This window comes from Ischnura elegans, chromosome 11, assembly GCF_921293095.1.
Source record: "Ischnura elegans chromosome 11, ioIscEleg1.1, whole genome shotgun sequence".
Classification (NCBI taxonomy): domain Eukaryota; kingdom Metazoa; phylum Arthropoda; class Insecta; order Odonata; family Coenagrionidae; genus Ischnura; species Ischnura elegans.
This window is the reverse complement of record NC_060256.1, coordinates 101,647,779-101,674,695: the sequence shown is the minus strand read 5'-3', so window position 1 is coordinate 101,674,695 and position 26,917 is coordinate 101,647,779. Positions and strand designations below refer to the sequence as shown.

The 26,917-nt window shown below is 39.4% G+C and overlaps 1 protein-coding gene across 1 annotated transcript in view; it reads right to left on the bottom strand.

Moving 5' to 3' along the window:
- Nucleotides 1-1,609: 1,609 nt before the first annotated feature.
- LOC124167679 (retinaldehyde-binding protein 1) overlaps nt 1,610-26,917 on the bottom strand; it is a 77,418-nt gene continuing 52,110 nt past the window's right edge. Inside the window, exons 5-8 of the mRNA XM_046545664.1 lie at nt 22,805-22,998; nt 17,801-17,911; nt 5,923-6,073; nt 1,610-1,833 (exon numbers count right to left, since the gene is read on the bottom strand). Of these exons, the coding sequence (XP_046401620.1) occupies nt 1,802-1,833; nt 5,923-6,073; nt 17,801-17,911; nt 22,805-22,998 (488 nt within the window). The 3' untranslated portion in view covers nt 1,610-1,801. The remainder of the gene's footprint in view (nt 1,834-5,922; nt 6,074-17,800; nt 17,912-22,804; nt 22,999-26,917) is intronic.

Here is a 26,917-nt window from a genome sequence, read left to right as displayed (position 1 = left end):
AAACTAAGGTAGATTAAATTTCGAAACACGAATCTGTGGTTGTTCGAAAGTAATGCGACTTAGAAACAATTTTTTTCATAAAAATCGTAAAAAAATATTCAAAAGCTCGATTAAATTTTCACAAAAGCGATTCGATTGATTATTTTGCTGGTGGAACAGAAGTTAAACAACATGAAGTTTGAAAATCAATCAGTAAACTGCATCTCCTACTTGTCGCGATCCTAAGTTGGAAGCGAGACATGTTTATCAGCTTAATAAACTCTTAATAATAATAACATAGTTCTTGTATATTGAAAATATTTAAAAAATATTGGTAAAATACATAATATTTAATTTTATCAAGACATATTTTGCACAAGGCCGGCAAGTCACGTGCTAGCGTGCTTTGTAGTGAAAAATGTATAAAAATACATGAAACGAAAAGTGTACTGTTATGTTGTAAATTCATTAAAGCACCGATGAATGTTGAAAATTCATAGCAACCGAAGGCACATGGTTTAAGGTTACACTTGCGGTAAATTACAACGCCGTATACGTACATTATATCAAATATTTTGAAACGATACGGTGGCTAGTAAAATTTACTTCATTTTATCATCGCTATAGAGTCGGATTTGAAATTCGAAGTAGAATATCATTGCAAAACCACCGCAGGATTATCCTGAATGTTCAGTTTCTCGAGGTGAACTAATCTGTGTAGCAGAGGAAAATAATGTTGGCATTGAGCAAATTCACTTGCATTGACGTTAGTTTCGCATTTTAATTAGCTAATAAACGTTTTCCAAAACAGCGACTAATTTGCTACGTACCTTCAAACGATACACCAGCGAGATTTAACAAAGATTTTACAATTCTTATATTACCATGGAAAAAATTTATATAGTTATTTTGAAGAGTTGCTAAATTATAAACGCTCCGTAATAAGTGGCTATTGGAATTATATTTTCATTATAACACGTTTAAGTTTCGAGAATTTTAAAAATGTCGAATACAAAATCAAAATTATAGTTAAAAAATGCCACGTTTGCAATTTAAAAAATGAAATTATCTACGAAATAATGCATTTTTTGAGACCAATTAAAATTAAAGAGTGTAAATAATTTACTTACACGTGCACTTCGACGAATCGGATATTTGTATTCACATATTCATTTTCATTTTAACTATTTCAAAATCAAACAAAAACAAACTTTCAACTGGCCAGCCCGGTGGCGGTGGGGTAAAGTCCTCGCCTGCCAAACCGTAGGTCGGGGTTCGCATCCCGCCTGGGTAGGTGATCCCTATCCAGGGTATGAATGTTCGTGTCGTGCTCTTTTAATTCCTCCGTTGCTAAGGCTTCTCTGTGCTGTTTGCGGGGTAGTTGAAAAAAAGAAAAACTCCGTCCTACGACCGTGGAGGCACGACAGATTAGCCTAACCACCTTATGCTTACGCCAAAAACTCCGTCGCAATTGTAAAGGTAGCGTCCTTTCTCGCCTTCGCGTCAAGGATTGCGACCTGATGATGCCCGAATCGATGCGCTGCGATGAGGACGAACATCTGACGAACATCGTGCGAGTTGCCCCAAAAATCTCGTCTCACAAATTCACAGCAAGAATGCACTCCACTAATCAACATTAAAAAGAGTTGTTTTTATTGAGGGAAGACACATATCGTGATCACAAATCTTGCTTCGTCTTTCGCTGTCTGTCACTTGCACTGCACTGCACACGCTAGGAATCACGAGAGTAGTGCTGGCGATGCCCGTCTGGTGGGCGAGGGCAGCACCTCCGAGCCAATCGCAGCGATACCAATCTCCCCGCTCATTCCTTCGTGTATCCGAAGTTGTGCCACTCTGAAAAGGAAAGAATAATATTGTAAGTGCAACCATCATCGGCGAATCCATTCTGTAAATTTCAGAAGCCCGTCATAACAGGAATTACGACGATAACGCCTGAATGGAAAGCACCCAATAGCGACGACAGATGAAGCTTTAAGTGCCCAGGCCTGATTATTCTAAGTCCGTGATGCGATGAGAGCCACGAACTTACGGAATCGCTCCAACGTAATGTGTTGACATCCATTCAGGCGACTCTCGTGTCACCTTGCGTCAACTCCTAGCCAGCCACGAATGGAAAGGACCGTATGCGCAGTGGTTGATGCGCGTACAACGTGGTAGAACACGAGTTTAGAACACCGGGAAATTTAGTAAAACACGAGTAAAAAGCAATTACTTTCCTTTAAAGGAATTTACTCCTCATAAAATGGGTAGAATTTTTACGGTGACAATAATGATGCAATTTACGCAAATAATTCGACTTACGGCAGGTATATTTAAAAATAACATCACTAAAAATTACAAAATTTTAAAATAACAATAAGAATCATCTCACAATTTTATAAATAAACTACTGCAAATATTAAAAAATGCGTTATTATCTCTGCATATAACCTATTTATTTAAAACGTCATACCTTGAACATATCGCACACTTGCCAATAATTTATTAAAAAAATGTTTCAACTCCAGTACAAAAATTGATGTCTTATAGAAATAGTGTTATCTCCAATGCAGATGAAAGGCGCCAAAACAACTATGCATGCGCAACTCCTCTGTCCGCTGTCTCTAACTCATCTTTTCGTCAGAGTCATTAGTCAGAGGTGTGAGTCCGCCTGCGCCGGCAACTCCAATGAATGGAAAGCAGAAAACACTACTTGTGTCGACGCAAGTTAGCTTCACGTCAACGTCGACGAATGGAAAGCACCCATTGTCGCTGAAGAGATATTATTCGCGTAGATGGCAGCACTATAGCTAGCCCGAAACATCTAAGGAGTTTTACGTAGATTGTACGGGAGAGATCTTTTTTAGCATTCTTTCAAATATAGAAGCTGCTTTGGAACGATGACTTTTCTTAAGATACAGAGAGGATTGTATAGGGAATTTTTTCTCGACGAAGTGTTTGGATTCTTTCGATAGAAAGAACAAATTCATTGCAGTAGAATTAACTTCGTTGACATTTCCATATCTATCCAAATTAGAGTATGTTGTTAACTTCTCACCTTATTATAGTATTGGCTCAATCCCGCTTGAACGTGTCCAAAATAAATTTATCAAATTAAATAATTACTATTTAGGAATCTCACATCTGATTACAGCACTTCATATTTTTAATCTCTTGTCAATTTAAAAACCCTTGCACGACAGACGATCCTCCAACAATGCCCCATCCCTCTACAAAATTATCAATTCCTATTTAGATTGTTCCTTTCCTTATTTGTTAATTTTAATGGATCCTGTCATAACTATACAAATCCTCACCTGATTTTTTTAAATTACCATAGAGCAAATTATGCCTTCAACTCCCATCTATCCAGAATGATGATGTAAAACTAAAACTAGCCATAGCTGTCCGTAATAGCCTTTAAGAGTCTAGGATTTATCGAGAGAATATTTCAAAAAATTTAAGAATATTCATGCATCAAAGAGAGTACCTACATATTGCTCTTATTATTTAACTAGAAAAAGCACAAGTATTGATTTCTCCATGTCTTCATATAAATGTCATAGTTATTTGTGGCGAATTTTATCGTGAAATCCAGTATACAAAGATTTTTATTGATTTATACTATATGTATGTTCGTTCTTTTCCACCATCTGTGAAGTATAATGTAAGGATATATGGTTATAGGTTAGCTTGTACATACAGAAATACATAAAACTGGTTTGGTATAGAATATATATTGTATCTATATAGAATATCTATATAGATATTCTATATACAGGCGGTCCTCGACTTTCGTACACTCGACTTTCGTACAATTCGCACTTTCGTACGCTCAAAATTGACACCAATTACTTGACTTTCGTACGCTAAACTCGGACTTTCGGATGTTGGTCTGTAATTTTTTTAAATTCCCGCGATGTTTATTGCGCATCCCAACATTAAATTGTTTCAAATGGCCATATATGCGAACAATACGAACGTATATAATGAAGGGAATTGTTGGTAGTTGACAGGTGATTTATTTGGGAGAGAGACTGGCTGCTATAGGCTCCTTTATCAAGAGAAGAAGAAAGCCTTCATTGAAGATATTTTTCAAAAGAAGTTGACCAGACATCATCAAATAGCTTTCAATAAAACTAGTAAGATCTTCTTTCTAATTGTGTTTTTTCGTTTGAGTGCTGTTTAATTCATGTACACCTTCAGCAACGATATTGCACGAAATATCACCCGAATTCCGTTTGTCTTTTGTCTTTTTTGAATAACATGCGAAATATACGCGATCACGAATGTCACCTGCCAAATGTCGAATTTTGGTGTAAAAATTAAAAGGTATCCAGAGTGCGGGTTCAACAACTACATTTTGTTATGCTTCTTGATATGTATTTTTATTTATAGTGGACGTAATAAGTGGAACGTCAACTTAAACGCCAAGAGGAAGTTTTACTCGATAGCCAACGGAGTTCTTGTTTTTTAAACTTTTATTTGCACTTTCTGCGTATTTTCGAAAGAAATTAGATGATTTGAGGAGTTTTATTAACATATTATTAAAATTAAGTCAATTGAAATGAATTCCGTGAAAAAAAGGTTGTTGTACGTATATTCCGCTCTTTTGGAACGTAACCCCTAATTAGTATGGAAGTCAATGGTTCGACTTTCGTACAGTTCGACTTTCGTACAAGTTTTCGGGAACGCATTGTGTGCGAAAGTCGGGGACCGCCTGTAGATATATAGAATATATAGAATAATAATATGTAGAATATCTATATAGAATATTTGCTAAATAGAACATCAGAAAAAAACTTTCTTCTTATGTCCTTACATTACCTTAGCTCAGTAAAGTCTTCAATCGTTGCCATATACCTTTGATATACCTACTAGAGTTATTTATGAAATATCAACTATCGTATCAAGGTTGCAACAGCGCGAAAGAATTGTATATGCATCGATCTTTATCTCCTGACTCTTTTTTCTCGGCGCACTAGCGCTAATTATGGTAAGTTCGGCAGTGTTAGGTACTAAGGCCTACGATGGTAACTCTCCGCGTTTACACGACGTTTTGAGGTTACGCGCGTACGGATCAACGTTGATACGTGCGTAGTGTAAACGGGGTATTAGCATTACCAGGGATGGGGAGTTGCAATCGGCTGAGCCGCATACATACCTACAGCTGAAAGCTGATGAAATTTTGATATTTAGTGAGAAAAATTATCTGCAGTGCGAGTTTTCCTTCAACGTAAATCAACATATAGAGAGCTGAGCACCTCCATCGAGTATAAATATAGAAACATTGCGGAGAAGAAAATTAAGAATCCATGAACCCATCTATCCCTGGGCTGGAGTTCTCCTAAGCAGATAGTCATAATAATTTCGGGGGTGAGGGTTTTAGCCCCCAAACCTGGTTCTCTGACTGCTATTTTCTCGTATTTCACGCAATCGTAAATCAGAATATGCAAATAGTTCAAGTTGATACCAATGGCGGCAGAGGCATCACCTTGTGTCCTGGGGGTCAAAGGTCGCTTCTAACAAGGCGTATACGACGCCACCAATCCGGGCACTAATCGCCTCTTCGGCCCAAGGACGGTGACCGATGCCCACCGGTGGGGCGGTGGCGCGACCAAGGAGGTTGTAAATACCAACACTGGAGGCGCTGTGTTCGAGTTTTGAGCGTGGTCAGAATTCCGCCATCATGGTTAGACCATTTTCGGGCTTAGTCTCAAACAGCGCAGTATATTAGCCAAAACCGAATATTTCACCAAATTTTCAAACTCTTATGGCATTGTCAAAGTATTGGTGTCAAAGTGGGCGTGGCTATCCTTCCCACCCCCATTCCTGTCACACGCTTGGAACCTGTTAACGCCCCCTCCATTACTATATTTGCAACCTCCTCGGGCGCGACAAACTTGGTCTGGAAACAAACAAACGAACAAAGAGTTGACTCACGTTTGATGTAATCCACTTCGCTTTTGATGGTCTCGTACCAGTCGGCGCCGCTGTATGCGATCTTGGGCCTGGAGCCTCCGTAATCCTCAGGCAGGCACTCCGGGGAGATGAACTTGTGCAGCGAAGGCATGTCCTTGCCGTGGAAGAACATCTGCCAATGTACAGAGAGAGGGACGACGGACAGCGTGATTATATTTGCTACGAAGTATTTCGAGTGGCTTTGTCACTTTTCATTCCTGAAAGTCAGCTAAACAAGTGTTTGCTCTTTAAAGTTCATGAAGTTTCATGTCGCCATTTTACTGTGCTCATTTCACATTTTAATAATATCCTTTCCAATGGGAATTCCTCACATGGGATCTGTGGGACTCATTGAAGCGGAGCCACATTTGAAAAGTTATTCATATACATGAGTGATAGTGATTTGTACTAAGCCCTCAAAATAGCTTCCCGTTTCAATTTGGAGCCCCATCTCATTTGAAACTAGATATTAATTACGCTGCATTTCTCAAATGATCCCGATTCACGGCAGAGGTAGGCGTGTTGTACTCCGCCATCGGACGGCAAAAGAGGTCAAGCCTAAATTATATAAAACCATAGTTAACAAAATTATAACACATATCTAAAATTAAGGCTGAAGGTGAAAAGATGCTAACCGAGCGTGAAGAGGTACGGAGTAGAAGGATGGAACACGTGGAGGATCTCAATGACGGAACGAACAGACCGGAGAGATTGACTCTAGAGGAGGAAAGTGCAGTGGAGGAGGATAATCTTGGACCGGAGATATTAGATTCGGAAATAGAGAGAGCACTTCGTGATATGAAGGCTAGGAAAGCAGTAGGCGTGGACAATATCCCGTGTGAGCTTCTAAAGAATCTAGGGAGGGAAGGTAAGAAAAGGTTTTTCGAACTAGTGCGCAGGATCTACGAGGAGGGATGTTGGCCGGAAGATTTCGTGAAGACGGTTTTAATTCCGCTTCCGAAAAAGAAGAAAGCTGTGGATTGCGGAGATTATAGGACTATCAGCCTAATATCGCATGCGGCGAAAGTGTTACTGAGGATATTGAACAGACGAATGGAGGCGAGGGCAAACGAATATTTGGGCGAAGATCAGTTTGGTTTCAGAAAAGAGAAGTCAACTCGTGATGCAATAGCAATAATGAGGTCCCTCGTGGAGAGGAACCTAGAATATGACCGTGACCTACATGCCTGTTTCGTAGATTTTGAGAAAGCGTTTGATAGGGTAATTTAATGGATATTCTAAAGAAAATAGGTAAAGAAAATAGGAAATTCTAAAGAAAATTGGAGGGATAGACGACTGATTCGTAATCTTTATATGGCCCAGACTGCGCAAGTGAGGATAGCGGAGGGAGAATCTGAGTTGGCAAGTATTGGCCGAGGAGTGAGGCAAGGCTGTCCTCTATCGCCGCTGCTTTTTAACGTGTACGCTGAGGAGATGGTAAGGGAAGCGTGGGACGACTTGGAAGCCGGAGTGAAAGTGGGAGGAATGATTAATTAGTGAACTCAATTTAGTGAGGTTCGCGGATGATCAGGCGTTGATTAGCCAGTCGGCCAGGGGTCTTCAGGCTCTAGTGAATGCGTTAAACGAGCGATACGAGGAGTATGGGCTGAGGAATAATCACAAGAAGACTAAGGTTATGCGGTTTTGTGAAGCATCGCGAGCGAGGAATGTGAGACTCAAGATAATGGTGGGTGGGGAAAAACTTGAAAAGGTAGACCAACTCAACTATTTAGACAGTACGTTAGAGGAATACGGATACAGTAGTAAGGACATCAGGAAGTGAATCGCATAAGCAAAGGAGGCGTTCATGAACAGGAAGGAGTTTCTGAGAGGTTCGCTATGTAAGAATTTAAAGAAAAGGTCAGTGAAGAGTCTGATCTGGATTGTAGATCTCTACGGTGCGGAAACGTGACACTTAGGAAGAAGGACGAGAGAAGACTCGAGGCATTCGAGATATGGGTGTGGCGAAGAATGGATAAGGTGAAGTGGACGGAGAGGAGGAGGAACGACGAAGTGCTGGACATGGTGGGTGAGGAGAGGCAGCTTTTAGATGAGATACGGAGGAGACAGATGGTATGGATGGAGCGAGTACTTAGCGGGGAGGGGATGTTGAAAATGGTGTTATAGGGTAGAATGTTGGGTAAACGAGGGAGAGGAAGGAAAAGAATAGGAGTTTTAGATAGTATGAATGGAAGGGGGTAGGTCTTATTGTTAACTTAAGAGTGCTTCAAAGAAAGGGAGGCTCCCAGGATGATTTTCTTAGTTCTCTATGGAAACCTAACTAAATCGGTAGAATACTTTAATAATAATAATAAATAGATATACTCCGAAAAATTACCTTCCAGCCGATGTTCAGTTGGTCCGAATTTTATGACTCGAATTTAACAGGCGTATAGACCTCATAAATAGTATTTTTGACAACTCGAAAACTCGTCACATCTCATAATATATAGAAAAAGAATGCAATTGAATTTTTCCGTTGTTATTTCAAGGCGTACGGAGCGTGAAGGAGTGAGTGGTTCTGCTGGAGGCCCATAACGCATCGCACAGTTGGCTGAAATCGAAAAAAGCTGGCCAAAAGTCGCTGTAGTCTTAATCTATATATATAAAAGAAAGTCGAAAATCGTGTTAGTTAGAACACTTATAACTCGAGAACGGCTGCACCGATTTTAGTGACATTAGGCTCTTTGGATTCGTCTCAGCCCCGGATAACATATAGGACATTATTAAATAGGAAAAGTTCGCAAAAAAATTTCAACTTTATCTTAGAGATATGTTTTTAGGAGTTGATTGTTGAGACGGTCAAAAAAATAAGATTTTTTTTTCGTTTTTACTAATGTATTGACTGATCTTTTTAACAATATTAAAAAATTAAAATGTTCAAACATATTAAAATATTAAAGTAATATTAAAATAGTATTAAAATAATTGAATTAGAGGTAAGCTCAGCTCGAATTGAGTTGCCAACAAACACATAACTACCGTGTGTGTAAACAAATCTCCAAGCAATTGTTGATTATCAGTAATGCCCGTGTACTCTGCATGAATTCAAATCTTTTAACTTAAGGTACGTTTTCATAGCCGCGTCAGAGGCGCACGCGCGCGACGATACGCGTCACGTATTCGCGTGAACCGTTCACATGCAAGCGAAAGCGAACCTGCGCGTAGGATGTGCTTGCGCGACATCTACGGCAAAGAAGAAATCATAAAAAAAAGAAACGACACGACCGTGTGTGATTGTTGCAAACTAACTTTCAGATATATGAGTTGGAGTGTATTTCTGCGAGCATATTTGAAGGGAAGAAATGGATGCAGTACTGCCATTGAATCCTGTACAAATAGAATGGAGGTTTAATGCCTTATTGGGCCTTGTTTTACTAAGAAGACGGCGATATGCAAGAAAAAGGTGGTGGGTTCGCCCAATATTTGAGGAACGCAGAAGGCAGGGAGACTACCATAATCTCCTCCAAGAGATGAGGCTTAACGACCGTGAGTCATTTTTTAATTACTTAAGAATGTCCCCAGAAATGGTTTAGTTAGAACTATCGAATTCTAATGAAATTTATCAAAATTTTCGGTCGTCATATGGCTCATTGAAAAATTTAGTAACAATTACCAAACCAATTTGATAAATTATATCAAACTGGTTTGGTAATTGATACCGAAATGACCACAGCAGTTCGATAAAAACTATCAAAATCAAAAGATAATAAAACATACGTAGCGTGCACATGTGAAATATTTTCAATCCAGAAAACACTCTTATGATTTAAAATCATAAAATTAATAGTTTAACGTAAGTTTATGCCAAAAATATACATACAAAAAAATATACCTGCTAGCAGCATCGAACGTGGGCCCACCGCATGATAGCGTCGGGCGCTAACTACTGGGCTAAATCGGTTGCCAAGTCAATCACTTACACAAACACAGTAATATTTTATTAATGTTCATAATCAACCTTTGTGTTGAAATGTGAATAAGATGTGATTAAACTTTCCCTTTGTAAGCTTAAGAGTAATACTTGATGCACACAATTGCACTAAGTAGTTACTCCATATCCATATCTAGTGCATATGCGCAAGAAAACTTTGTTTGTACGCTTTTTACATCGATCTAGAGGTGATATTAACGTGCTGGGTGATATCCTTAGATTGGATTGCGTCTAGTATGACGACTTTAATCACGTCATTCAACATGAACGCGAATTATTATGCCTCAGGAATACCTCCAATTAAGGTTTTTATGTGTCGAAATACACAAACATCTCCTAACAGCTTTAATATCCATGATAATACGCTGTTTAATCATTGTCTTTGATGCACCGGCTTACGGATAACATTGCAATGTAAAGCAGAAATAAACAGAAAAATGAACGTAAATAAAATTAAAACTTTATCGCCATCACAAATAATAAAAACAAAATCATTTCTACCAAATTACCCGGATTTCCGAAATGATAGCTTCATCAACGAAACCTCGCTGGTCGGCCATGTTTGAGATTCTACGTGATTCTACGCGTCCCACGCGTCGAAAGTTGAACAAATTTCATCTCGGGAGACGCGAAGCTAGGCGAACGTACGCGATATCACACGAAGAAATCCGGGCTTCTGATTGGCTGAAAATTTCGCTTTCGCGTCGGTTCGCCTGAAACGCGTTCATGAAAACGTACCTTTAGTAATAAACGAAGACGAAGTCACCAACTATCTATCTGAATATTTAAAGTCTTTGGACGCACCTGGCTCACCATGGCACGATTTACACAGCTAAATTTAGATTTACAGCTAAAGGTAGGCTCTGTGTTCATGATCTTTCGAAACCTAAACCAACCAAAACTATCCAACGGAACGTGTTTGGTAATTAAAAAAACTGATAATGAAAGTGATTCACGCCACTATACTCAAAGTAAAATTCAAAGATGAGGAAGTTCTCTATCCGAAGATTCCATGATCCCAACTTATATGCCCTTTTGAGCTTAAACTTATTCAATCTCCAATTCGTGTTGCATTCGTGATAACGATTAACAAATCGCATGGTCAGTCTTTCAGTTTTTGTGATGTTTGTTCTCATGTGTCAGTGAAAACCCATGATTTTCTCATGGTAAATAATATGTGGTATGTTTACGAGTCGGTAAACCATCCGCTGTATTTCTTCCTTCGCTTCAAGGGCGCAGCTAGGAATTAAGGATAGGCGCAGTTAATACTGGCGGGTCTGTAGGGTATAGAAAACTCGGCAAGGTAAGCGAGAGGTGTGGGGGCCCTCCCCAGACATTTTTTAGGATAAAAGGTTCAAAATGGTAGGTTTTGCGGCTGTGTGAACAGTTAAATATTTTGTGACTCATCCGTACCCCTAATATTAATAACCAAATGTTTTATAAAAAGATTCTCTGAACTTTTGGGGAAGTTTTATCCCCCAAAAACCCCCCTCGCTGCGTCCCTGCTTCGCTTCGCTATTTTTATTTAGCTTCATTCGCTTTATCTTGCGCGTGATAACAAAACAAAAACTGTTGTTTATCAGAAGGCGCTTGACGAAAGACATGTGTGGGGCACCCGAATGTGTAGGGCACACCGTGGTGCGTCTACGCATGCAGCACGTTTACGCAGTGTATTTTTTCCAAACAGAGATACTATAACTGGCGCGCCTAAAGCCATTTGATACGAATGCTGCTTCATAGGAGCTTTTCTTAAGGCCTGGTTACACGGTACATGAGAATGTACAAGAAAATGTGAGAATGTCTGAATCTCAGAATGAACGCGAAAATGCACCGTGCAACCACGCAAAATGTAAGAATGTATGAATTTCTGAACGCCTGCTCTAATTTCGTTCAGACAATCATACAATTTGAACTCAGAGTCACCTGGTGGCAGACTACGAAAACTACACATTCATTTCATCTGGCTTGTATAGGCGACTTCTTTGTTTACGTACGGCCCCGATAGTTATTTCGATTTGATATTATCTTGCTTGACTTGGATATCTCACTGATTGGATATGGGTAGCGAAAGAATGGAACACAAGAAAAGGGGATGGGTAAAAGGAAGGATCAGATGGAAAGGCGCTGAATGTATGAACCGCGAGATTTGTCCAAGATTGAGATCCAAATGATCGTTAAAAGGTCATAAAATCGTATGTGATAGGCAAAGAAATAAGATTCAAGTACTATTTACGCTGTATTTACTCAAGTTCCTGTTTTTGCATCGAGACCGACTGCAAAACGAGTCGAAATTTTAGGTGTTGCTTTGACATGCGTTATGGGCATCGCAGTAATAAATATTGAATTTACCTTGCCAAAAGCCTCATATTTCTCGTATATTCCTGTAGCGTGCGCCGATTCACAGGAGAAGGATGGAGAGAAATCACGACACACTCGCTTTCAAGTCTAAAATTCAACTGCCTTTATTATGTCATGTTTATTGTATGACAAGGCTTAAGGGCACGAGACATTTTGAAAATGTGTTTTTATTATGGAACACTACTATCCAACAAAATTTTAACGATATCGGCGAAAGATACTTCGTGAATATTCCTTGTTAGGGGCTCCTTGTGACGAGAGGCCGGCCGCCCATTACATTCCTTATTTTTCACCGTGGTTTAATCGTAATCAGTATTTATTCTCGTAAACAGCCACTTTCCTTATAATTTGATCCTACAATGGGTAGAATGATAGGTATTTTTATAGAGTTGTTTACAAAGTGAAATAAGTAACTTGATAAAATCCTGCGGTAACCCTGATTTAAGAGTGTACTTACGTTGAGGATATCCCGTTGACAATATAGATAATATATTTGACTCCATTCTGTGGATCATCAACCACTTATTCCCCTTATTTTTGTCCCTTCGGACACAAGCAAAAAACTTCTCCGGCGAGTAAATAGAGGTACTAGACGTCGGGGCACTTTATATGGTTTCATGGGATACATGATTTATATGATTTTCACACGTTTTTCTATTGAATGTCCTTGCTGCAATATACTTACTGCATTAAGCAAACGATGTAGGTGTGTAACGTAGATCACAATCTGCAATCAACTTATTTTAATTTAATCTTTCCAAAGCCCCCCCAAACAATCGCCTTTATTTATTTCAACAACGCCTTGGCAACCCAATATATTCACAATCCGAAGTTTGACATTAAAGCAGCAATTATATTCGCCAAATTTGCGTTTGAGTCCCTACATAGACAGTTTTTCTATCCACTTCCTCAGTCTGCCATCAGTGGATTCCAGGCCGTGATGTAACGCGCGCACGCTCCGTCACGTGTTTTTAAACAGTCGATGAAGATTATTTTTAAAGACTCATATCTCAGCTATAAAACATTATTCATCCGCAAAATTTTCGGCAAGTACATTTGAGGTAAGGGTCTTATTATTCTAGTACTTTTAAAAAAGTTTGCATGTTCCCCATTGGTTTATATTTGAAGTTGAAATAATTTGTTGCGCATTTAAAAATGTACGAAAAAATGTCCGAAAAAATGTACCGTGTAACCACCTACTCGTGGATCTTGTCCATGAGAATGTACAAGAATCTGTTCAGAAAACCATTCAGAAAAATGTACAGATTCTTGTACATTCTAATGTACCGTGTAACCAGGCCTTTACACTATTTTGAGCATCAGTCAAGCGTCGGTCTAGCGTTGCGTTAACCTGCCCCGTGAGCGAGCCAAGTTTACGCTACGGACTTAGACCTAAAAACATTTTTTTACGGTTAATAACACAAATAGCCAACAACTGAATGCGTAAAATTTTTATTTCATCAATATTTTCTCATTTAATTTATAAAAAATCAAATATGATTAAAACGATACAGCCGCTCTTTATTTATAAATGGTGCAACTAAACTATAAGTTCATTGAATGTTAGGCGGTACGAAGTTCGCCGGGTCAGCTAGTAATTGATAAATTAATGAAACTTTTAGCGATTTGCGTTTTGCTAATATGCAATGAAACTTATTTTGGGATAACACTGTCCAAAATATATTAGAATGCCAATTACAATTTAAGAAATATGGAAAAGTGTTGTGGGAGGCATAGCTGCCAGGGACAAGTCGAACTTTTGCTACGGGAATATCCGGGGAAAGAGGGAATTTCTTCTTTTAATAACAATTTTAAAGCTATAGAATAGCTGCTTATAAGGTAAATAATGATTAAATAATGCTATTAGGTCTATAATGTCTAAATTTGGGACATTGAATGGTAAAGTAGTAATCTAAAAAAAAACATTAGCAAATATGTTTATTGCTAACTGCTCAAAAATTGAGGTGTGCCGTTTTCATTTCTATTCTGAGTCAGAAGATGAAGACTGCTCACATTCCAAAATATTTTCATCTTACATCAAAGGATTTTTCATCTCCTCTGATTTTTTTACATTAAGGGTAATGGAACAGAACAATGAATAAAAGTATATGATGTAAGCAGCAGCCTATTGAAAAGGTCATCGTTAGTGGCAATCCTGGACACTTTTTTGGCACATATTTCAAGTTATCTTTTTATATCCTTGTGTCATTCTTCCAACGCCGCAGTGGAAAGCTGTCCAAAAGGAATATTGGCATGTTTCACAACTTTTCACAACTCCACTAACTTTGAGAATAGTCGGTGGCATGTGATAGCATGGATGAAGGTTTACCTAGGGTTTAGATCTTGAAATTACTATGAAGTGGGTAATTAGGTCGTTTGAAATTCATGGACAATGATTCCAAACTCTATTAGGATTGTCGATTAATAATTATTAACTATTTAGAAGACGTTTGAGAGATAATTTAACACAAGCAGGAAGTGTTATCGGCTGTTTTAATCAAATTTTATTAAACTTCAGAAATCTACTATAATTCACTTTGGAGCACTCATCCCACTTCAGAAAACATCGATGAAAAAACAGTTTTCGAATGAAGGCCGCAATTGCAATTTTTGTTCAATTTCTCGCCTCCTTCCAATAAACGTTTCTGAGTAAAAACTCTACTACAAATGATTTCCTCTGCTTCATGGACCCCCTCCATTTGCCAAATTCATACTATGTCAATCTTTGTGAGTCACTTCCGTTGTATCCATTAGCGGGCTACTACGCTGTGAACGGCTTCCGGCACACACTTCAACAAAGAATATGTACTGTTGAGCACTCGGCTACGAATGAGCGAGCCAATCGTATGGACGGCATACTTTGGGAAATTTGCAAAATGGAAGCATTTGCACGTGATAAAAGAACAAATGTGGTTGCACAAAGGGGCAGAGGACAAAGGGCGCGCGAACCGTTAGGTTTATTGCCGTCCGAACGCGGCTTCCAAGCAGAGACTCAAGTGTAACACCATCAGAAGAGGGTACATACGATAAAGACACCGCAAATAATGAGAGTTCAATTCACTCAAGATCCAGTCTCTTACAAGGACATCACGCTAAGTTCCCGGGTGCTTGTTCCCATTGGTGGTCAAAGGATGCGAGAACCGCGCGACATCATTTTGATTTGCCACGAAATAATCGGAGGGGGGCGAATTGGGGGAGGATTTTTATTTTTTAAATCACAGTTGACTAAAAATGTACATTTTAATCGTTTGATAAAAAGTAGTTAAAACTACGAATAGATTAAATTGTTTACTACAACGGATTATAAAAATGTTCATTTTAATAGGACATGCTTTTCACTTAGGCATTTTAAAAGGAAACGCAACTACAGCTAAATACTTAAGTCAATTTTCTCAAAAAATTGGGAAAAAATGTTGTGATCGTTTTTTATGAACTTCCCATACAGCACAAACGGTCGCAAGCTGGCATATAGGTCGTATATTTCACGTGTTTTATCTCGTGTAAAAACCGTTATTACCCGAGTAAAACTGGAATAAATCTGGTGTATATATGGTCTTATGTCCGCCACAAACCGGATATTACACGTGTATGCACAAGGAACCCAATAACGGGACCATTGTAGTTATTCCTTTCTCCACCAGGGTTAGGGTTTCTTGTTGATGACCGGAAAATGGCAGTGAGCACGCAAACAGTAGCACTTTACTAATACTAAACATGTAATAAGACATAGTCAACATATTCGTTCAAAAATTTTCATTTATTACGTCAATAAAGGGTTCCTCTGTATAAAATAATTCATCAGGAAATACGTACAGGACAAAACACGAGTGGTGATGATGTGACAAAAAAGTGGTGATGATGTAAAAAATAATGTGAATGACATAATGGATAGGATAATAGCGAATACGAGATGATGGATGAATCTTAAAAGTACTGCCGAATAGTTTAAAAAACAACAAAACCTTGGTAAAACCGCAAGTAGTTTCACTGAGCACAAGCACACCAGGATAAAGAGAATTAGCGAATTGTTGATGTCGTTCATGCTTCCAGTTCGAGGCACACAAGTTATATCGTTATGTGATTGTTCTCCCAGCGTTCAATTCGCGTGGTGCGAGGCATTAACGGAAGTAATTCGAAATTTCTGAGAATTTTAAATTAATAAACAGCATCATTCTAGTTGATATTAATGGTTAACTCGTTTGTATCTTGATAGGAGCATATATGTAATCATAATAAAATATACACCTATAAAATATATGCCGCAAGATGATTCGTAAAATTATTTAAATAGATTTCGTTGGGAAAATTTTGCTGGTACTAAGGTTGACGACTTTATTGAATCGTCTATCTTGAAACTTTAATCATGTTCAGATTACTGCTCATATTAGCATCTGCATTACCACATTTTGCTTCATATTTTTGTATATAAGGGTCAAGGGAGTTGGACCAAATTTACACAGCAATTACACGTGTAAAAATGGGCGAATTCTCGACTTATTCCTTACACCAAATTTCGACTCAATATACACGAGTAAATTTCTCCCTGTGCTGTATGGGTTTTTTCGATCTCTTGCCACTGTGCGTGGGTAGGCATTGGAACAGTGCAATTCCACTTCATTTTAATAGGACGAACTTCCACTACATCACGCCAGAATCGGTTAAATTCATCATATCTCTCTAAGCAACGTCATGGAGGTGCAAATGTGCCCATGGTTATGTGCCCAGTGGTCCACTGTAGAGCAGAGAGAGATCCCACCACTTAACGGCAAGCGACGGCGTCCCTCCTCACGTGGAGACTTCGATCGAAAGCGTCATGGAGGTGAATATCAGGAGGAAAGCATCTTTCCTACCAATCTCAACTAAACAAGCGGGGGACAGCTTCAGATCCAGCACAGAATGCTCACTCCAAATGTAGCTAAGTGAGTTGTTATCATTGCACTCCAAGAGTGGAAGTTTATAGTTTCCAAGAATCAAATCAGACGAGATTATTCAGATATTTCAGATTACCTTATATCATTCCTTTTGTAAGGACCACTTTTGACTTCTTATTCTAAGAATCTAAATTAAGGAGCATATTTTATAATTTTCATCAGTTTTTGAATCGATACAGTAATACATATAACACCACAAAAAGGTTAGATATGAAGAAAGATTTCGTGCTTTCCCGGCGAATGGACTTGGTAAAGAGTTGTCGGGATCGCCACCGGGTCAGGAACTCCATATCTGCCAACGTTTCGATGACCGAGTCGGACATCGAAACGTTGGCAGATATGGAGTTCTTGACCCGGTGGCGATCCCGAGAACTCTTTACCAAGGTTAGATATGCTTTTAGAGAATCATTAGCCTGATGGTAGCTTTCTTCGAACTTTTCACTAATTTCTTTTTCAAGAATGAAATGTAATTTACAAATTCTACATTTCGTTTCAAATAAAAGGTGACATCATGGTACGCCTTAACTTTTGCCAAAGTTACCATAACATTTGCGAGAATAAATCCTTAAACATTGAATCGGCTTTGCTTTGGAAAACGTGGTTATGTACTTTGGGTTGTTTTTGTGTGCATACTCACCCTGCTCTTCAGCTTCTCCCGGATGAACGGCTTGAACATGTTGAAGACGATGTTGAAAACGTAGGGCTGCTTCACGATGTGGATATTCTTTAGCCGCAACGGCATTGCGTCCTGCATAAAAGAAAGCAAGGTAGTTATCAATGCAACATGGCGCTCGCCCGCATTCACATGGTAAATCTTGGGCGCTGACATATCGGCTCCTAGGCTATTTGCACCCATCAAATTCAGTCAAGATCCCTATAGATAGCTTCAATAGTAGTTTTGAGAAAGAAATGCGAGGACTCTGTGTGTTTGAATAAATAAGATTGCCTTCTAGCAACTAGGGAAGGGATTCGTCGTGGCAGCCCACCATTTATTATTTTGCACATTGCCAATGGCGGACTGTGTTGAAGAATCGGCGTTGAGACATGTGGAGTTGATTTCTTTCCAATTTCCACACTGAAAATTACGACAATAAACATACGATACTCGTATCTAATCTCTCCATAAATGAGTTTCACCTAATTTCCCATATTTGTCGCACTTAAAATGTTTGAGCCGTAGTTATTACAGGCTCTGCCGAGCATCTCAACTCTTCCGGAATGCCCATTGATCCTTTTTACGCTTCTTCTAGAGGCAAAATCTGTGCTTAGCATTCCTTGCTATAAATCTAGAAGAATTACGCTGGGAAATATGTTCAAAAATCTTGAAAAACATGTTACGTTCCCATTTCTTCACAAGACTCTATGAGGCGTTTAGCCTCAAAATGGCGGAAGCGTATAAGATGACTCAACTTGGTTATGCAGTAGTGTTGAGAGAGGAATCTAGAGGACTATGGAATGAAACGCCATGACGTGAGCGGAAGGCAGACCAATCAATGGCTGCGATACAATGTCGGCACACATTAGCCAGGAATAAGTTGGTCATTATTTTCGTCGTCGACTTCGGAAGTGACATACTGGAATGGAGAGAATTGTTGCGCATAAATTTCCCGACAATTCGTTTTCATCAAAAAAATGAAATAATTATGAAAAATCATCAAAAAATTGTAATTTTGGTATTGTCGTGTTTTGGGCCAATCAGGGCCGTTCCCGGCTTCCGATGTCGGTTAGGTTTAGTGCTGTTAATTTGAGAGCGCTTTTGCACGCGCTCACTGCTTTTCTCATTCTCCTTCACTAACACTGGAAAGGTTACATTGGTCCCTTACACACTTGTATTGTCAATAATTGTCCCGCGTACATTTTCCCTTGGCCGCGTGCCTTGCCAGTGGACGACACCACCCCTTAATTAAGCAATTGAAGTCCCTCACGGGGGAGGAACAAGGCGCCTGGCTCGTAGCCTGGACATAAGGAGTACGATTAGGATATCCTCGTTTAGAAAACCAATTCGGTGAATTGCGAGAGCATTTCGAAAAACAGGTATCGTCAATAAGAAAATTAATCCTCCGCATTTCAAATATTTGCAGCTGCAGGAATAATCACCGCTGCCTTCTTACTTATTAGGTGACAGAGAAGGAAAGTGTTGATATTTTGGTCTTTTCCTGGGTGTGCACAGATCTTGCCTTCAGTCCTTGATATGCACGAATGGAGAGAGCGTGGCCTGCTCCTATCGTTCAAATGTTGCTTTTCCTCCTCGACTGACTTTCCTGTAAGGTCCGTCAAAAGACAAACGGTGACTTTCCTTCATTAGGGAGACGGATGAAATCAGCGGATGGTAACACTTCACTCTCATTGAGGATTTACGTCACCGAATTGTAATTGGTTGCAAAGCGATCCATTTATTCACAATATTTGCCAGATAGTATTTAGTATAAAAAAGTTAAAAATTAAATACACTATATGTTAGTGCTATTCAGAAGGCGATACATGTAAAATAACATTGTGAACAGCAGTTGACGATGGTATAGGAAGGTCATAGAAGTTTGCTGTGTATCTTGCCACTAAGGTGTGTTTTAGCAGGTGGACTGCGAGTGATTCATTGTTGTGGTTTGCGGTGAAATTTATTTTTTGTCCCACAGTAGTGCGCGATGGGCAAGACACATGGCGATAAAGTTTTCATGCATGACGCTCTAGCTAATACGTGATAAGCATGTCAATGAGAGTGTTCAAAAACTACGTGAATATTATAAAAGTCGATAAATGCGGACTCGGTGGTTAAACATTATAAATATAATTCCAAAAATTTTTATATGTCTCTGCATTTTATATAGGGTATTGTATAAAAAAAACGCTAATGGAGACGCATAGATATATTTTATTCTTATGACAGCCATTTCACAGTATGGCCGAGGCAATAAGCTGTACCTATTAATTATAATTAACTATAATTAGCTGTGGAAATTAGTCACAACTCAACCCCACCCCCCAGTTTACAAAAATAAACTTAAACAATTATTATTAAAGTACTCTACCGATGAAGGTAGGTTTCCATGGATTCCTTGAGAAGAATTCTGGGAACCTCCCTCCCCATCACCCACTCCCCTCTTCAATTCACATTAAGGCCGACCTCCTTCCATTCATTCTATCTAAAAATCCTATTCATTTCCTTCCTCTCCCTCTCTTACCTAACATTCTCCCCTCCAACGCCGCTTTGCAACATCCCCTTCCCCCCCCCCTCATTACCCTCTCCATCCATACCTTCTGTCTCCTCCGTATCCCTTCTAAGAGCTGCCTCTCCTCTGCAGCACTTCATCGATTTAAAATATGGTGATTTGAAATAGATTTACAAATTTTCCTTCAGTAAATGATCGGTCGTAATGATTATTTCAATTTTTCCCATTTGCTATTTTATTTTTATTTTCAATAGAATTCGCTATTGCGAAGTTTATTCATTTATTCGTAATATTTGTTTCTCTTTTTCCTTCTCTCTTGTGGTTCTTCTCATTCCTTGAAGGAAAACTGGATGAGTTATGAAAAATTTGACATTGAAAGTTTAAACAAAAACAATACTTGTAATAAACTGTGATCAGAAGAAGGTTAAGATGTATGAACACTCTTAGGCGAGTAAGTCATTTAGGCAGTGTAATGTGTTGAAGATATAGGAAAGAAGTCGGTGTGAAAAGGTTAGCTGATGAGAAAATCGAGTGGAGACCAATCTTAGGATTGTTATGGATGATGATGATGATGCTTTTTCCAGGCCATAGATTGTATCTAGTCTTTAGAAGTGTATGAACATTTGCCGTCCGCCTGGAGTTAAATCAGTGTGAATAAGAATAAGTAGTGAAATATGGTAGGACTTTTTTCTTTACAACAGAGTGCAGAGGCCTTATGCATGGAGAAAAATTAGCATGCTTGGATTTTCCGATGACATAGCCGTCAAAGCAGTGACAGAGGATTTGAAAAATGTTTGGTTAACATGGGTAGGGTGTTGGGTAAATACCAATTGAAAAGAAAAAGAAAACAATAATAACAACAAACCCAAGAAAACAATAAACCCAAAGAAAACAAGACATTAGCATACAGCAGAAGAGAATATTAGAGTGCATCGGAAAAGAAAAAGTCAATGCCAGCATTAAAATAGGGAATCAAAAACTGGTAAAGTTAGATGAATTCTGCTATTTGGGCCGCAGGATCACTAGCGACGGAAGAAGTAAGAGAGAAATTATCAGCAGAATAGCCCAAGCGAAGAGAGCATTCCACCAAAAGAGAGACCTGCTTACAGCGGGAAACTTAAATATAGAAGTAAAGAAACAATTTATAAGAACATACATTTGAAGTATTCACCTATACGAAGTGAGGCATGGATAATGACCGCAGCGGAGAAAGCAAGGATAGAGGCCTTCGAAATGTGGTGCTACAGAAGAATGATGAAAATCAAATGGATCGACCGAGTTAGTAACGTGGAAGTCCTAAGAAGGGTAGGAGAGAAGAGAAGCCTCATGGAAACCTTAACAAGAAGACGGAACAACCTTATAGGCCACATCTTGAGACACGATGGCCTGATGAAGACAATCGTCGAAGGACAAGCGAATGGCAAGGAAGACCTCGATTGAATTCATGAAATAGGAAAAAAAAGGAAATAAAAAGAAGGGGAAAGAGGTCGGTGTGAAAAGGTTAGCTGATGAGAAAATCGAGTGGAGATTAATCTTAGGATTGTTATGGATGATGATGCTTTCTCCATGCCATAGATTTTATGTGGTTGCTGGTATCCATTGCGCTGGTATGCTCCTTTACCTTTCTTGGGCTGTGAGCAACTGAACCACACAGCACCCACTTCCGGTTTGGCAAGACGCTGCACTAACAGCACTTGCGCTCGCTCTAATTGGCTAAACATCGCTCATAAGAGAGAGCATTCACCGTCTTTCTTACAACTTATGTACATATATAGTAGACTTTGCATTTTGGATCTCTTCTGGTTTATGTTTTATCGTACACCTCCCTTGAGAGAATATTTTACTTACGTCTGATTTGGAAAAAATATGGAAATATAAATGTACATCAAATGGAACAAATCTTGGGCGATGAGAACCTTGATCGTATCCGTAAAATGAAGATATTAATGTGCTACATCGTTGTAAAATGTCCTCTTAATAAAATTCTAGTCTGCCAAATAAATATTGAACATGCTATTCAAGACTTGGCTTCGTCTTGTACTGCTCTTCTGAATGGGTACCTCTTTTTTCACCAATTTGCTTCGGTAGGATTATTTCACTTGAAGCGAAAGAAATAATTCGTGCGCTTAGAATATCCTTCTGCTAAGATACATATTTGGTCTAATTATTCCTAATTTAGTTTACCGTCAACTGCCTGCCTGCCAGTAACTAATCCTTGGCTCCTCATTTTACGAATAAGGTATTGGTATTCTATGATCACCAATTCTGTTGCAATGAATTGCTCCTCCGCCGTCTGGGGTCCATTACCCACACATTCTAACGGGTAACAACATTTGTTTCCAACTTAGGACTAAAATTGATATTTAAATGAAAGGGAAAGTAAATTCCAGTATGAATGAGAGTAGATAATGATTGGAAAAATGTAAATTCCCGTGTGAATGAGAAGCAGTCAGTGAGGGGAGGAATTTAAATACCTGTATGAAGGACAGCAGTCTTCTAGAGAATGCGATGGAGAATGCACCCACTTGCTTCATCCCCATTCCGTCAAAGTCCAAGATGACGACCACGCCGCTCACTTGCGACTGCGGCTCCAGCACTGCCATCTGGTGGATGAGGTAGAACAGCCGAAAGATCTGATCCACGTTGATCCTCTTGGGCTCCCAGCATGCTGTGAGCGCAAGAAAAACAAAATAGCATCAAAATCCGAGATTTCATTCTCCTATGCCTTGTCTACACTACAGAGGGTGCTTTCCATTCATTGACACACGTCGACACAAGTCAACTTGCATCGCGGATTTCGTGTTCCATTCGGTGTGTGTCGCCGACTGTTGTGACACAAGTCAACCTACGGTAACGCACAGGAATAGGAGAGTTATAAACAAATGCCGCGAGTCGACACAAGTCGACGCGTGAGTCGCACGAATGGAAAGCACCCAGACTAACTTAAGTGACTTCACTTAAATATAATCTTAAATGTGGTGCTGTAGCTACACTTGAGCTTTAAGTCGACTTCAGCACCGTGATTGTCGGTGATATCGGGAAACAGTTATGTTGACAGATGAAGGTCTAGGAGAGCAACTAGTGATTCTTTGATCCAAAGCGACTGTTATTTGAAATAAACTTCCAAACTCCGTGAATTAACCATTTTGGATTCAGAAGGTTAAAAGGAAAGATCGATTTCAGTTCCTGAGGGAACGCTATATGGCGAGAGGTGATGGAGCCAGAGGAATTTAGAATTACTAAGCGTGACTGGCGTGACTTCGTGGAATGACATATTCATAACGTAAACAAAAAACTTATTGCTAGTCAAATTCCACTGCTTTATTAAAACCATTGATTTAAATTTCAACCATTAATTCCACCCACGTTCAATGAAATCGCCACATCTTATCTCCCTCGGCATCCCTAGGACTAAAATTAAAGCCCTATGCAATAGTTTCAATAACAGTGTGTGGGAAGTTACTGAGTGCATTCGTTTACGTTATTTTCGATTATGACACCATGGAAAATAAACTGTTTTACCGGATCCTCTGCCGTCGTCTCATTGTCAGTCTTAAAATTCCTAAACGTTTCTAAGTTTTATAAATCGAGTTTCACCGTGAGCAACAGGCATAGCAATTAGTTTTCACGGAAATAAAACCAACAATAAGATGAGAAACACCACAAAATAAATTCGTCGAATTAATAACCCCAACACTAGAAATTAACTAACGAAACAGAACGCTCAATAACCACATCATAGAATAGAGCACAACTTAGAACATAATCAACGGGATGATTCAGAAGTGAGATGGGTATTATGTGCCATTTACAACACTTGAAGAGCTTCAACTGTGCGGAAACAGTTGCCAACGCAATTTAAGTTGGGTTCTAAGATGACTTAAGTGGAGGTGTACTTAAGTGAAGCTGGTGACACCTACACTACCCACTTAAGTACAGAGCCAACTTAAGTAGTCACTTAAGTTACTAGTGTAGACCCGGCACTAAGGAGGTTGTAAATATACTAACAAGTGTAAGGGGGGCAGCACTGGTTCCGAGCGTTGAGCGCAGTGTGGCAGGAATGGGCGTGCTTGGGTAGGATAGCCACGCCTACTTCGACCAAAACATTGACATAAGAGTCATTGCTAACTATTTGGTGAAATATTCGGTCATGGTCTTTGTTATGTTAAAATGAACTATCGCAAACGAACGCAGTAAACCTTTTTTCTATCATTACGGGAAGGCTTCGTGAAAATATGCCTCGAATATCTTTTCCCAGGGAAACATTATTGTCAATCACCACGGTGCGGCTGTGCAACTAGCTTAGCCGAAAATAACATTTTACAAGTGTAAAATATCCATTCACCTTCACTTCTACCTGTAATTAGTAAGATTACAGTCAATGGAAATCTTACGATAGCGACCCGGTTGCAATAATAGGTAGTGCGAAAGCATGTTCACGACGTTATATTATCACCAAGATTTGACTAATATATGGGCAATTTAATATGCACAGTAGTATGACGAACGATCGAAAAACTCCGGCGAAAGTGAAGAATTAATTTTTGCATTTTCATTTTATAAATCAGAGGCGATATAATGAATAGAATACTTGATTATATAAGTTCACGGTTTGAGACTAATGTAAGTCCGAAAATGGGCAAACCAAGATGGCGGAATTCTGACCACGCTTAAAACTCGAATAATGCGCCTCCAGTGTATTTACAACTCCTTGCAGTTTCCATAGAGCTCTTAATGGTTCATTATTATCTCGGTTGAATAGTGAGTATTTTAGCTTGAAAACGACATATTTAATCAATCTTCGCAGATGGTTTGCTGCGCGGCGTCCGGTGAAATTCAGCCTGTTTCAGGACGTGAACACCTGATGGCATTAGCTCTGCCTCGAACTAAATAAGAAAATCCGGTTAAGGTGCGTTTGGTGGGGACATGGAGCAGGTAGTCCGAAGATGGGCGCGGTACACCCTCCGTAGGGTCCTTAATCCTCAACCCTTTCCTCGACGCGTTCGCCCTCGCTGGCCCGTGTTTGGACCCTCCCAGCGGGGGGCCTCCCTCCCGAAAAGTGGCCGCTATGACTGCAATTTGGAAATCAATCAATCAATCCAATAATCAAAAAATAACTGTTTGCATAGTACTCCAGTCAATCGTGCGATCAAGTACGTCTTTGAAGCGTGATTCTGCGATGAAAAATAACGATTTTGTTAACTTTGCTAAACACGTGGCTGTGGACCACCGGAAAATGGCAACAGCGCTTTGGAATGGGCAAAGTAGCGGGCTGTTTGAATGAGTTACGAGCATGATTTGCCATCTGGTACCGCTCATTTGCACGCCAAAGCTTCAGTTAATTTACCTTCAGTTCCACATAGTCTCCGATTAGATAACCTGCGTCGAGATAAAGGGTCAATTATTCCCTAAGTCGGATATTGAAGGGTTAAAGCAGTCGAACTACTTCAAAAAGTCAAAAGACACCCGAAAGGTGGATAGGTTGTGTGAGTTTTAGACGGTGACTGCGAGTCCCTTTACCTATTTTCTCCAGAGAAATGGAGTAAAATTGCGGCAAAGTTCTTTGTATGTAAGGAATCTTAACTGCTGACAAAAATGCACCCCATTAATGACCATTCATTCAAAGAGGCGCTGCCAGGTACGGTAAAATTCTTTACCTCTACATCTACATAATACCCTGCGAGCCACCTCTAGGGTGTTTGGCAGGGGGTGATCAATCACCAGCATGCAGCATGCATTTGGACTCCCACATGCACACCACACCGTCCAAGAAACGTCCCGTATAATAACAAACTATACTACCATATGTTATTAGTAATATGTAATAATAAAATTTAAGAAATATGCATTCAGTTTTACATAGGTTAGTAGGCTACTACAAGTCATCTAACCAATCTATGAGTTCTATCGCTGCTGTTATAATCTCGTATTGATCGTGGAAAAAAGATATTCTGAATCTGTCGGTTCTACAATCTATCTATTTTATTTTATTTATATGATCTGATCTTCCGTAGTACGTTGGCGTCCGCAAGATATGGTTAACTTCGTCAGAAAAGACACTGCCCTTGAATTTATCTAAAAGGTTTAGTCTATTTTTCAATCTACGGTCCGACAGAGATTCCCATCCGAGTTTATGTAAGAGGTCAGTTACACTAACAAGACTATCGTAACGACCTTTCACATACCTGGCAGATCTTCTTTGCACGCGTTCTAACTTTGTTATTAAGCCTTTCTCATGAGGGTCCCAAACACTAGCAGCGTATTCCAAATGTGGTCTAACGAGGGAAAAGTAGCTAATTTCTCTCACTTTGTCGTCGCACTTTCCTAATATTGTTTTAACAAAACCCATTTTACGATTAGCTTGACCGGTTATTTCTCGAATATGTTTATTCCACGATAGATCATTATTGAGTCTAACCCCTAGATATTTCACGGATTCAACTGCCTTTAACTGGGTGCCCCGAATGATATAGTTACGCTGTAGGGAGTTATTCTTCTTCCAGAAATTCATTACGACGCATTTTTCCAAATTTAATTCTAACTGCCAAGCATCGCACCAAGCTTGGATAGCAGCAAGGTCATTCGTT